This window comes from Drosophila elegans, unplaced genomic scaffold, assembly GCF_018152505.1.
Source record: "Drosophila elegans isolate 14027-0461.03 unplaced genomic scaffold, ASM1815250v1 contig_183, whole genome shotgun sequence".
NCBI classification, from domain to species: domain Eukaryota; kingdom Metazoa; phylum Arthropoda; class Insecta; order Diptera; family Drosophilidae; genus Drosophila; species Drosophila elegans.
Window position 1 is genome coordinate 4,038,748 of NW_024545550.1, and position 13,509 is coordinate 4,052,256.

Here is a 13,509-nt window from a genome sequence, read left to right on the forward strand (position 1 = left end):
AAGTGCCTGTCGAATCGAGTGGGGCATGCAGCTTTAATCAGTGGGCTGGCAGCAGATCTTATGAAATCTTAACCCATTTTATATTGACAAGTGTAATTATGCGCACGGCACAATTGTCATGCTGACTATTGTCAAACAATTGTAAGGGCCACAGCAGAGTTATGCAACCCAAAGGGCCACGTGCATCCACCTGCAGTCACGTTGCAGTTTGTCATCCTTTCGGACATGGAGGAACTCTGGCCGGGGAAATCCGAGAGCCATCCTAATGACACGGGGCTACGTGTCGGTGTTGCCCGGTCGGTGGTCCTTTTTGGTCAATTAGTGCTCGGAGACCTCGTCTTTCCCCCGCACACACATCCATGCACAATGAGGCACTTGTACAATAGTTTGAATATCTTATGGATGCATACATAATTTATGACATATTTCATATTGGAGTGGACCTGCACAGGTTGCCAAAGAGAGTGGAACTCCTCGATGCAGGAAGATATACACCTTTTCCTGATCAAGATAAACTAGGGTTCCAAATAGAAATAATTTCAGTCAGGTAAAGCAAAAATAATGTCAGTTACCCATATATCAATTAGTTTATTAAGCCTTCTTTCATCCGAATCCAAATTTGAATTTATTCTTAGGCCTTTTGTCACCAAATACCGGAAATATCAGATTTACAATTAAAATAAAACAATCATAGAAAGGTACTTTAAAATTGTTTTATAATATTATATTTCAAAAGCTATATAGCAATGAAAAAAATAAATTACTAATTATTGTCATATTTAAAATGAAGAAATACAATGCATAACATTTAATAAATATAATTTTCTATTCATATAATTCCCCTTCCATATGAACTCTTGCCATTTTGGTTACTATACCTTTAAAATTAAGAACAATGACTACAGTTTAATAAATATGATTCTTCATTTCAAGTTAAGAGTATTTAATATTCCAAGCTTGGTATAGTATATTCCCCCATATTTGTGTTTACCTATTTGAGTTCGGTTTGAGTTTGCTGCTTACAATTTTAGTCATTGCTTGCCCAAGTGCACGATGGTTCGTTAGAAAATTTTTTGATTGGGAAAAAATTATTTATGACTATGTGTACTCGTATTTGAAAATTCAAGCACACGCACACTTGGTAGGGGATATTTTGTTTTTACCAATACTTGTGCGGCATTCTCATCGTCTTTTTGCCTAATTGGAATTCATTCATCGGCATTTGCATATTGTTTTGTTGTCCCAAGCACTTGGCTCCTTCTCTCCGTTTTTGTAACTGTAGTTTCGTTTTGGAGTGGCTAGAAAGGTTCTGCTTAATTGTGGCCCCGGCCCCGACCGAAGAAGGCCCAACTTAATCATAAAACGAGCGATCCAGCCATCCAGCCATCCAGCGATCCAGCCCACGGTTCCAGGTTCCAGTCAACACATTATAAGGGTCTTCTGCCCCAATCAAGCGTGCGCGTGAGTCCCATCTTTTTGCGGTGGCTAACTGAATTCAATTACCAAAGTGCCTACTATATGCAAATAAGCCAGGAGTGAGTGCACTTGACAAACGCACACTCATACACACGATGGAGATGCCCAGATACGTAGATACGGTTGCTGAGATACAGATACAGATACAGATGCAGATACAGATAGATATACAGATGAAGATACAGTGGCAGAGATCGGAGTGGAAGGCGACGGAACGACCTCAACAAATAGTCGAGTTGTTGCACTCGAGCTACCGGCACTTGCCTTCCTACCATGTGAAAAGTCAGCCGTGCAGATAAAAACCTTAATATAAGCATAATTAAGTTGATGATTTGTACAAAAAGGGGAGAGATGATAAACAAAAGTGGCCCGTCTGCTCCCTTCTCGCCGGGTATCGTATTGTGGTCGCCACATTCGAGTGGCTCCCACACAGTGGACACTCGAAATAGGCGACAGCGAATAGGAAAACTAAGATGGCTTCACATTTTTTCATAGATTTTTTTTACTTGGAGCAAGAAAAAGGAAAACTTGTTTAATGTTTTTAATACTATATGCAGATGTTCCAATCCATTAAGAAAAAAAATATATATGCAAATTCAAATAATATAATAATACATTATTGATTAGTTTATTTTCCAGCTGATATATCAAATCCAATTTCTTTCTTTGGCTTCCCTGTATTACCACTGGAGGTTCCATCGTACAGATGGAGCCAGAAGCTTTTTGCTGGCCAGCAGATACAATGGGTTGAAAGCAGAAGCTTCTGCCTGGGACTGCCAAAAAATGTGTCGACGACGTCGCACCAAGTTCAATGACTATCTTGACTCGGCTGGGCCCTGCTAATGGGGCTTCCTTTGGCAGAACTCTAAATGCTCGATTGCCCCCGCAGCATTGCATAACAATTAGCTGGGGCTGGGAAATGTGCTCGTTGCTGTTGATTGTGCCAAGTCAATCGAAATGAGGCACAAATAATAATTCACAACGGAGTCGAAATTTGAATGGATGTCGATGTCTTCATTAGGCATTTCGGATGGTTCTCGAGAGCTGTCGATGACACATTTCGAAGCCCAAATCGGACTGCACCCCTTTTTTGGGACCAATTTCTACACTGGATCTATGCTAAATGTATGCCTAATGAGCGTGGCGTTCGGTTTGATAACTCATTTGTTTCCCCTCTGCTTATAAACGAATTGAGGCTAAATTGGTTCCACATGAGGTTCAGCTACCGATGATGAAACTCGGTTCTATCTTTGATTTCGGAGAGATGTTTGGGGTAAGGTTGTTGGTCTACGCAGCAGCTGTGTGCCAATCACAAAGCCAAGAACCCGTCCATAAATAACTTATGCCCGATTCTCGCTGCTTTTTCTGCCTTTTGCGCAAATATCTCCATGCCGGGCAGGCAGGCGGGGCCATACATACATATAACATGGCAAACTAAAATCAAAAGAAACAGAAGCAGCAGCAACAGCAACAGCAGCAATTCAAACGAAAACAAGGCGAAAAAAATTAAGAAATTCTCCGGCACACACTTTGGAGTTTATCATTGTAATGCAAATGAAGGAAGTGCGCGAGACTGCCTGTGACTCTGTTCCCCCTCCTCGCCCGCCCCCTCTTTTCGCAGCCCACCTTTGCCATTCTGTAGAATCCGAGGTGAGGCTGTGGAGCAGCAACAACACATCAGCAACAACAGCAACGGCAGCAGCAACAGCAACAAACACAGCGGCAACATTTTGATGCCGTGGGAAATGCGAAAGCGGCACACGATTCGCTGGCTGGCACACTGAAAGAAATTAAGCGCACTTAAGTTTTGATTTTCTTGAATATTAAAAAAACAGTAAGTTTCATAAATATCATTAAAATAGTTAAGAAAATTGAAAACCATACCATAGAACTTCAAATAGATAAAAACTAAATTTTAATTTCGAATAAGGTAATCTGATCTAACAAATGGCATAGATATTGTGATATTTAAACTGAATTTAGATACTTTCGAATACTATTTAATCAAATTAAAAACCAAACATATAAATTCGCAATAACAAATGGTTCTAAGTAATGTTTTTAGCTAAGCCATTATATGCCTTATACAAAAATAAATTCTGTAGAGCTTTTATGAACTAATAAATTGCTTTTCATACAAAAACATAAATACTTCATTTTATTTATACCTGTCATCAAAGTTTAAAATTTTTAAATTCTTTTTTTTTTTTTGTTTGAAAATTTTTTTTTAATTTTAATTTAAACGTTAAACTTAAACATACAAAGTATATTGTTTATACGTAAAATATATTTATTTTTAAGTATCTACACCGCTTACCCTCTACTCACTTTTCACTCACGATGTATTTCATTACCCACAAAATAACATTATTATTTCCAGTGCACTGGCTTATTCTTCGATGTTGGGGCAAATGTGGTGCAAGTTGGGGCGGAATATCTGCTCTTACTGTTGCTGCAGTCGGTTTTTCAGTGCGTCCGTCAGCCACTCTCTCAGCCAGTCAGCGAATGTGATTGCACAAGAATGGCAGCGAAAAAGTTATGAATATGAATAAATAATTTTACGCAGATTGCCACGGCTGAGATAAAATATGCTTGCTGGCAAATGCAGGAATATACAAGTGCGTTACCTCCACACCTTCTGCACGCTACTTTCTTTGGCAATCAGTGTCAACATAATAAAAGTATTTTTTGGGGGGGAAGCATTCTGCAACGTGTAAAAGTTGCAAAGTGATTGAAAACAAAACTTTGCTGATTTTGAAGGGGGCAGAAAAACCAGTTTACAAGTAACTACATAGATCATGCCATAGAGAGTTGTGACCTGATTTCATGTGGGAGCATCCTAGAAGTGTAAATCGATACATAAGAGACCATCATTTAATTTTTTGAAACAAAGTAGTGCCTTTTAAGTTTATTAATCTTAACTTGCCAATACATTTTCTTAAAATTTATAGATAATTTTAGTTAGGAAAATACGAACTCGACAATAATAGTTATATATTGAGCTTGCAGTACTCTTAGTTGCATTCAGCCATTCTTAAGTTATAGCTATTTTATTCATCCACTTAGTTTATTTAAAAAAACATGCCACTTCAAATGATTCTTGTCTGGTTTCTCAAGGACCTACGAAATAGTTAAATATTCCAAGTTCTCGAAAAACCGCATGCATAAACACCGGACTGCAGACAATAGTTTCGCCGAGCTCTGCAGCATTGCGGCCCAATTTGGCCTGGCCAGAACGGAGCCACTGCAACTGCGGCCAGATTGACCGAGGGCCCATATCCACCTACCTACCAAACGGCGGACAGCCATCTCGACAAAAACGACCAAACGACAGTCGCGTCGTCCAACTTGTTTTGTAGTTGTCTATTTATGCGCTTAGTGCTGTGCGAGTACGAGTATAGTATGCAAATAGTTGGCGTACCTATCGCATTGCCCTCGCAGCCCCGCTGCCACACTGAACCAGTTTTTGTTTCGAGCGGCCCTCGTCCTGCCCCTTGCCCCTGCCCCTTGCCCCATGCCCCTGCCACACCCCCTGGCCAATCCACCCTTGTTTGCATTTTTTATTAACAAACAACAGAAAACGCGGGGGCAGCGGAAGGGAATGCAAAATATTTGGTAGAAATGAAAACCCTTTTTTTTTGCCGTGCCAATGGGAATGGGATTGGACAGGGGGCCGGACGCTTAGCAATCCGGCTAAAATGCCGATAAGCCGGAGAGGGTTGTACGATTGTACCCCCCTTTGAAAATAAAACCCAACCCTTGGGCGGATAAGTTAAGTTGCTGTGATGTGTTTGCTGTGTTGTTTGTGTTGTTTGTGTAGTTACAGCGATATTTCATGTACGCCACGCATAATCGTTGTTGTTTTAGTGTATTAATTTTGGTTTTTAATAAAGCATAAATATTTGTGTTTACGCTTTGGACTAACTCACCCCGAGGCCAGCCTGGTTTTGTTAGAGATTGGCAAATCAAAATTTAGTTCCATGCCCAGCTTCAGCGGCAGCCCTGTGAAATCCTACTGACTTTGCACATAGGATAGACATTTGTTTGGTGCGAGAGTAAATAGTTTTCGGATGTGCCCGAGGGACCCATTTCGGCGTTATCCGTGGGTAAAGCCACACTATATATACGGTTATCGGTTCGCTGCCTGTCAAACAGCATTAATTGCGAATTCCTCTATGACAGCCGGCTGAACAACAGGTTAATGGTACGCAGCATTGGCCATATCGCAAGCCGACTTAAGGCCTTTTATGGCCTGCAAGTGATTTGCCTTACACATGCAGTTTGCATGTTTTAATTATTAAACAAATCAATTTTCTTGGACTCAGCGACCCAACAACTTAATGGCATTTATCCATTTCTTTGGGCACCGCCGACCCGGTGGCTTATGCAAGTGCACACCCGTGCAATTAAATTTGCATAAATGCATTTTTAATATTGTTCAATTTCTGCAAACGCGTCAACCCACTTCACCGACTTTAATGGGCCGTCTCGTTAGACGAGAGCTGGTCAAGTCGGGAGTGCCGGCTAATGACATTGAGTGGGTGGCGCCGGGGGAAAACTTTAAATCGATTTCACTAGTTTCCCAGAACTATAAGATATTAATGTTGGAAATTAGAGAAGTTGATTGAGCCGTTTTCTTGACTTTAGACTATAATGGTCATTCCAAGTTGAACTTTAAATTCCTCAACATATTTTTCACTGACATATCTTTAAGTCCTATGAAAAGTTATTATCTGCCATTTTAATATGACAATCTCTTAATGGTTTTAACGCATTTGGATTAATAGAATCCATGTCAATTACGGATATTAATTGGATGACAAATTTAATGGTAGCTTAAATACTTTTTCTTGGGCAGTTTTGTATTTATTTTTTGGGGAAGGTCAAGGGTCAGAGCCAACTACATCTGCTGGTCAACTGGCTAAATAGCCCCACCCATCAATTTGTATCTACGTGTGGGCGCTTCCCATTTCGCCATTAAATGTGCCACTAGCTGGGACTTGCCTTCATTTTTCTGCACTTATTTTGCTTAGCTTCGTTACTTATTGATTTTCAATTAGTTTGTTTTGCTTTTCGTATCCTTGGATTGGGATTTTTCAGCTGGGTATTGGGTGTCTGTTTTTTTTATTTTCGCAATTTCCACCAGCGATTCGACATACTTAATTCTCCATCGATGACGGTGAGTGTGTGTGGTTGTGCATTACATGACACAAAGTTTTGCACTCATAAACTATTCAATTGCAGTATTTGTTTTCTCCCAGCGCTTCCATCGATTTTGGCCGCTACTTTGGCAAGAGTTTGTGGCTCTTTGGTTTTGGCTTTGGCTGTGACTATGACTTTGCCAAAAAAGTGTCGGGGCTAGACCAGAAATAGACACATGCCAATACGCTGGTCATAAATAAAGCATTTTAAAACATTTTAAAACCAGCTTCAAGTCCGGTCAAAGTTTAATGGCCTGCACTCGCAATCGAAGCTAATTAGAAAAACTGAATCGTTTGTAATATTAATCCATTTATTCAGTTGTTCGGCCATGCGTCTAAATGAAATGTATTTTATGGAATTTGTTTCCTTCCTTTTTGTTATATTTTATTATTTTAATTCGGAATATTAGCTGATGATAGAGTTGCGGTTTGCCGACGCATGAAAATAATGGGCGAAAAAAAATAATTATGCAATTGCAGATGGCGAGTTGAGCAAATGGGTGAAATACAATTTTCGCGTTGGACCGCATTTTAATTTTGTTTTATAATTTGGCAAATAATAATTTACATAAACGAGTGTCCGCGTGTATGTGAGCGATTGTGGCATATGCAAAGTGTTTGTTTGAGTGCGTTTTCCATTAATTTATTTATATATAATTATTTACAAGCAATTAACTTTGTGCATAGCTTTTGTTTAGTTAGTTTTGGCAATTCAGTTATGCATTTGGGTTTTAGTTAACGTTTGCATTGTGACCTTTGCAGTGCCCACAAACCGAGCAAATGCCAAATGAAAATGAATAAATCTCCTTTTTTTTCCCTTTGTGTCCTGGTTTCCTTTTGGGAACGGTGTCAGTTGCATGTGTTTCACAGTAGAGTTCCTTTGTGGAAAACGTACTTTATTTAATGCCATCTCCGTTTGCCATTTCTACAAATGACCAATTGGCCAACCCCCAAGTTGGAAGAGTTGATATGAAAAGATAGTTGTGATTTAATTTTTGTCAATATTTTTGTAATGTTTTTGCATTTTATTTTCTCAGATATATTCTTCTGGTGGTTTTATGTAATTGTAATAATTATTTTAATAATACATTTCGTCATTAAGTAAATTTAATTCAATTAATTTAGCTCCATCATCTCTATACAGTACGGTACATAAATACATTAAGTGCTCTAAATGTGGTTGCCCTTGCGATTGTTCTATATACATTTACGTTTATCAAGATATTCATTTAGTTATTGTTTCGTGTAGCTTAGGATGAATGAATCGACAAACACGATCAACTGGATGCGAACGAATGTGTGTATTTTGTATGGTATGGTTTAGCATTACTTTAAGTTGTAGTTAACAATAGTTTAGTTTAGTTTAGTTTAGTTTTAGGTTTACGTTCTTTACGCCTGGCTAGAACTACTATGTATAATATATATAGGTCTACGCATTACAGTTAGGGGCCTACTCGCATGTGCCGCTTTAATTATAGTTAATTAGTATATCACATTGAATTTGAAAGTGTTTCTGCAACATTTCTAGTTAATTGTTTGTTTACGTTTATGGTAATTATCAATATATTTGTAATATTAATGTATTCCTATATGCTCGTACATGAATGTGTGGGCGTGTCTTGTGCTTCTTTTGGCAGTGCTACACATCTACGAAACTTGAACATCAACAACCACAACATCCAAAGGCGAAATGCTCCAGACAAAAAAAAATACGTATAAATATTATATGTGTTGTGGTTCAAGAAATGCCTACGAAAAAGTCTTTTTGTTTTGGATGTCTGTGTGTGTCCGTGTGTGTGTGTTGAGTGTGCGTCCTGTTTGTGCTTCCTCTTGCCGAGTCCTTTTGCGCCAGTAAGCGATCAGCTTCAAGATGGCCGCTCCTGCGCTGCGAGGCTGAAAGGGGATGGCCATTGCAGAGTTTACACGAGGAAAGCCTGCCCATTCTTATTGGCCGCTTCACTGCCAGCTGCCTGTTGCTGTTGCTGCTGTTGCTGCTGCTGTGCCGCTGCTGCGGAAGTTGAGGCCTGAGCCGTCGACTGCGTACTGGTGCTGGCCTGGCTCAAGCCGCTGCCACTGCGCAGGTGCACCGGGGCCGAGGCCACGGGCATGGCCATCGCCTGCTGCTGCGGCATGGCCCGGAACTGCTGCGGCTGCAGCAATCGCTGCTGCTGCAGTTGCTGCTGCTGTTGCTGGTGCAGCCGCAACTGCTGCTGGTGCATCAAGCCCGTGGGAATCATGGAGAGCGCCTCGTGCTGATCGTACGCACTGTACTCCGACTCGATGCTGTGGTAGATGTGCTCCGAGGGCGGACGCATGGGCATGGGCATAGAGTCGACGATGCGGGCGGCACCGCCTGGGCGGGTGGGCCTCGGCGAGGGCGTGGCCGTGGTGGCCGAGCTGTAGTTGGCCTCCATGTCCTCGGTGCAGTAGTAGGCGGGCGGCGGTGGCGCCTGGCGGAAGATCATGCCCGGCGAAACGGGCTGCTTGAAGCGCTCGTGGTGGTCCAGCGTGTAGTTGTTGCCGCGCGGCGACAGCTCGATGGGGATGGCATAGCGCAGCTTCTCCCAGAAGTAGCGGTCGCAGGTGAGCAGGCGATTGGAGGGCACCGACTTGAGGTAGGGCGACAGCTCGGCCACATCCTCTGCCTCGGCGGACACGCTCGTCTCCTCGATGATGACCAGTTTCTGGGCCAGGCCGCGCAGCGACTCGTGGAAGGCGTTGCGGAACTCGATGCGGTTCCACTCGGTGGCCAACAGGTTGCGTGTCAGCACCAGGATGATCTTACGCGACGCCCGGGCGCCCTCCACCAGCTGCAGGTGCGAGGCCTGCGGCGGCAGATCCCGCTGCTGGATGCAGAGCCGGAAGGGCGGACGTCCGTGCTCCAGCTCGGCGGCTATGTTGCGGCACACGAACTCGTAGTCCTTCTCCGAGTGCAGGATGATGGCGTCGTACAGCTTGCCGGCATCCTCGAACCGGGGCTCACATACCCGCACGCCGTAGTGGGCAAACAGCCACATGCGAACGCTCTCGCGGAAGACGAAGACGATGATGAGCACGACGACCAGGAAGATCAGCACCAGCACGGCGGCCAGCAGGGGCAGCCTGTAGCCGCCGGCCAGATCCTGCGACGAGCTGATGTTGCTGGCACTGGCATCGAGCAGCTCCGAGCAGTCCGGCCCGTTGGCCAGGTTGCCAATCAGCTCCAGTTCCCGCTTGATTCCCGCATCCAGGCAGTAGATGTCGTGCGAATCCCGCACAACCATGGCATTGTCAGACACAAACTGGGCCAGTTCCCTCAGCTGCTGGCAGCGACACGACCAGGCATTCCGGCCCAGCGTCAGGCCCTGCAGACTGTGGCGGTACTGCAGGTGGGGCAGGGAGCTCAGCCGGTTGTTGTCCAGCCGCAGCACCTCCAGCGACACCAGCGGCTCGAAGGTGGCATTCGAAATGTGGGTTAGCATGTTGTTGTGCAGGTAGAGTTCGCGCAGCAGTCCCAGCGATCGGAACTCGCTGCCCTCCAGAGCGGTCAGTTTGTTGTTCTCCAGGTGGAGCACGCGCAGATTGACCAACTGGGCCAGACTGCCGTTCTGCAGGGTCATCAGATTGGAGGCGTTCAGATAGAGGGCACGCAGGTTGCGACGACCCACCAAGTGGCCCACCTCCAGCTCGGGCATGTTGTTGCCATCCAGGTAGAGATCGCTCACGTCCAGCGGTATGCGATTGGGCAGGGCGGCCAGGTCCTGGCGCCCGCAGTCCACGATGTTGGTGGCCCAGGTGGCGTCGTGGAAGCAGCTGCAGTTCCCGGGGCAGATCACCTCGCACTCGCACTGCTCGTACTCGCAGCAGTGGCAGGTGGGCGGGCAGTGGCTGTCGTACTTGCAGACGAAGTCGGAGGCGGACAGGGTGGCCAGCGGACGCAGTGGAGCACTGCGACTGTGCGGCATCAGGCACTCGATGTTGCCCAGATCGACCACGTGCGGATGCTGCCGGGTGGTCAGGTTGTTGATGCGCTGCAGCCACTCCATGGAGCAGTCGCACTCGAAGGGATTGCCGCCCAGGTAGAACTCGGGCACGGGCTTGTCCGCCGAAACGGGCGCCACGCGCAGGGCATTCAGAGAGATCTTGGACAGCACATTGGCGTACAGATCCACTCGGGCCAGCCGTGTCTTGTCCACGAACGTGTTGGCCTGGATCTGGCCAATGATGTTGTTGTTGATGAACAGCAGCTCAATGGAGTTGGGCACCGACATGGCTCCGATCTCCGTAATGCGGTTGTGCGAGGCATCCAGTGTGGTCACCCGGATCTCCTCCTGCAGCTTGTAGTAGTTGCCTAGGGCCTCGATGTAGTTTCCATGGATGTCCAGCCACTTGAGGTTGGAGGGTATGAAGGCGTAGTCGAACCACACCAAATGGTTCTCCGACAGATTCAGCCAGAGCAGCGAGGCCAGCGTGGCAAAGATGCCGTTGATGTCGGTGAGGAAGTTCTTGTCCAGGCGGATGGCCTCGATCTCGGTGTTCTTGTCAAAGGCTCCCCGCTCGATGCTCTGGATACGGTTCTTGGCCAGATTCAACACGCTCAATCGCGGCAGGTCCTGAAACATGCCCACGGTGATGTTGCCAATGCGGTTGTCGATCAGCCGCAGACCCGTCAGCTGGTTCAGATTGCGGAACGTGTTGTTCTTGAAGTCCGAAATCTGATTCTCGCCCAGATCCAGGGTCTTCAGCATGCTCAGATCCTGCACGGCCTCGGGCACCTCGGTCAGCTGATTGGAGCTCAGGTCCAGCTCCTTCAGATCGGAGCAATTGCGGAAGGCCTGCGTCTCCACGATGCTCACCAGGTTGTTGTTCAGCGTGAGTTTCGTCAGCACATACAGTCCGTTGAAGATCCGGTTGTCGAGTGTGTGCAGACGGTTCTCGGCCAGATTGAGGGTGTGCAGATTGTACAGCGGCAGGAAGGCGCCCTCCTCGATGTGGCCAATGGAGTTGTTGCGCATGTCCAGGATCTGCAGGAAGTACAGCTCCTTGAAGGTCTTGGCCCCGATACGGGTCAAGGCATTATTCGAAAGGTTCAGCACAATCAGACGGATGAGACCGGCAAAGGTGCTGTTGTCCACGTGGTGGCTGGTCAGCTGATTGCCACTCAGGTCCAGCACCAAGAGCTGCTCCAAGCGATGCAGCAGACCCTTGGGCAGGTCGTACAGATCGTTTCCCTGCAGATGAAGCTCCCGCAGCTCCTTGTTGCCGGCGAAGGCCTCCGAGGGCAGCGATTCCAGGTGGTTGTACGAGATGTTCAGCACGCGCAGCGAACTCAGACCGGCCAGCGCGTTGGGCGCCAGACTGCTGATGTTGTTGTGCTGCAGACTGAGGGTCTGGAGGCGCCTCAAGCGCGACGCCCCCCACGCATCGGGCAGGGCTCGCAGCTCGTTGAAGGACACATCGAGGGTCTGCAGTTCGGAACCGCCGCTGACGGCTCCATTGGCATTGCTCAGCGCCGAGCCGGCACACAGTTTCTCGGAGAAGCCGAGGAACTCGGCGGACCGTATCCGGTTCTGGGTGAGATTGAGCAGCTGCAGGCTGGGCATCGAGCACCAGACGCCCTCGGGCAGCTGTCGGATGTTGTTGTCGCCCAGATGCAGCTCGGCCAGCTCCTTCAGGCCCTGGAACGACTGACCATGCAGGTCCAGCGTCTTGCCCGGTCCCCACACCGCATTGTGCGACTCCAGGGTGAGCCGCTTGAGCGACATCAGTCCGTCGAAGGCGTTTGGCGGCACTCGCTGTAGCTTGCAGGAGTCGATCCGCAGCTCCGACAGCTTCTGCAGCTGACGGAAGAGTCCGGGTGCCAGCTCGCTGCCGTGGAGCAACTCCTGGCTGCACTGCAGCTCCAAACGGCTGGACGCCTCCGCCACCTGAAGGTCAAGTGGGGATCCCGATCCCGATCCGGATGCGGCCGATTCCAACGCACGAACACTGCACCGGATGTCCATGGTGGACTGGCCGTACTGCCAATTGCACTGCTGCGCATGCGCAATCGCAATCGCCAGCGAAAGGAGAAGCAACAGGCAGGCGATGGAATTTGTGGCTGGCATGGCGGTGATTTGTGCTCAACTAGTTAACTTTAGGTAATTTGCTTTTCGATTTTCTTTTTTTAACCAGCACTTTTTAGCTGTGGGTTGTGGGTGGTTGGTTGCGGTCACTTTCTGGTTTTCATTTTTCGATCGCTTTTCACGCAGCCCGAGTGCCCGTAATCCTGGTGTGAGCTGGCTTTGCGACAAACACTTAGCGATTTATTCACTTGTTTCGTTTTTGATTTTGTGTGTTGTGATTTGTGTTTTGTTTTGTTTTGTTTTGTTTGGTTTGGTTTTGTTTCGTTTTGTTTAAACAACTTGCAATTTGGGTAACGGTAAACGTGAACGGTAGTAGTTGGCACTTGGCGCGACTCAGTGTTCGACTTCGGTGCGATTTCGTGGCGATTCGTGTCGGCGAGAGCTCGTTTTCTCAAAACATGTTTGCCGCCTCGCGTTTCGATTGAAACTGATTGCTGGAGTTGGCCATCTCGACTCCGTTGGCTCGTTGAAAATGTGAAACGACGTCGCCGTCGCTGCCTCGACGCTGCCTCAGAGCAGAGCGCTCACACACACGCGCCGCAGACAGACAACAACGTGTCGGTGCATGCATATGCATGTGCATGGAGCATGCACTCTCGCGCTCGCGCCCGCACACACACATGCAGCGCTGCCGCTGCCTAGCTGCGCTGCCACGCTCTCTGCTACACACATACACGACGAGCTGCATTTCCTGCCTGCATGTGTCGGCACACACACGCGAGAGCGGC

At 46.8% G+C, this 13,509-nt stretch overlaps 1 protein-coding gene across 1 annotated transcript; it reads right to left on the minus strand.

Moving 5' to 3' along the window:
• Positions 1-7,664: 7,664 nt before the first annotated feature.
• On the minus strand, positions 7,665-13,210 carry LOC108145021 (toll-like receptor 7). The gene has a single exon (XM_017270194.2). The coding sequence runs from the start codon at positions 12,761-12,763 to the stop codon at positions 8,597-8,599; it is 4,167 nt and encodes a 1,388-aa protein (XP_017125683.1). The 5' UTR covers positions 12,764-13,210; the 3' UTR covers positions 7,665-8,596.
• Between the last annotated feature and the right edge of the window lie 299 nt (positions 13,211-13,509).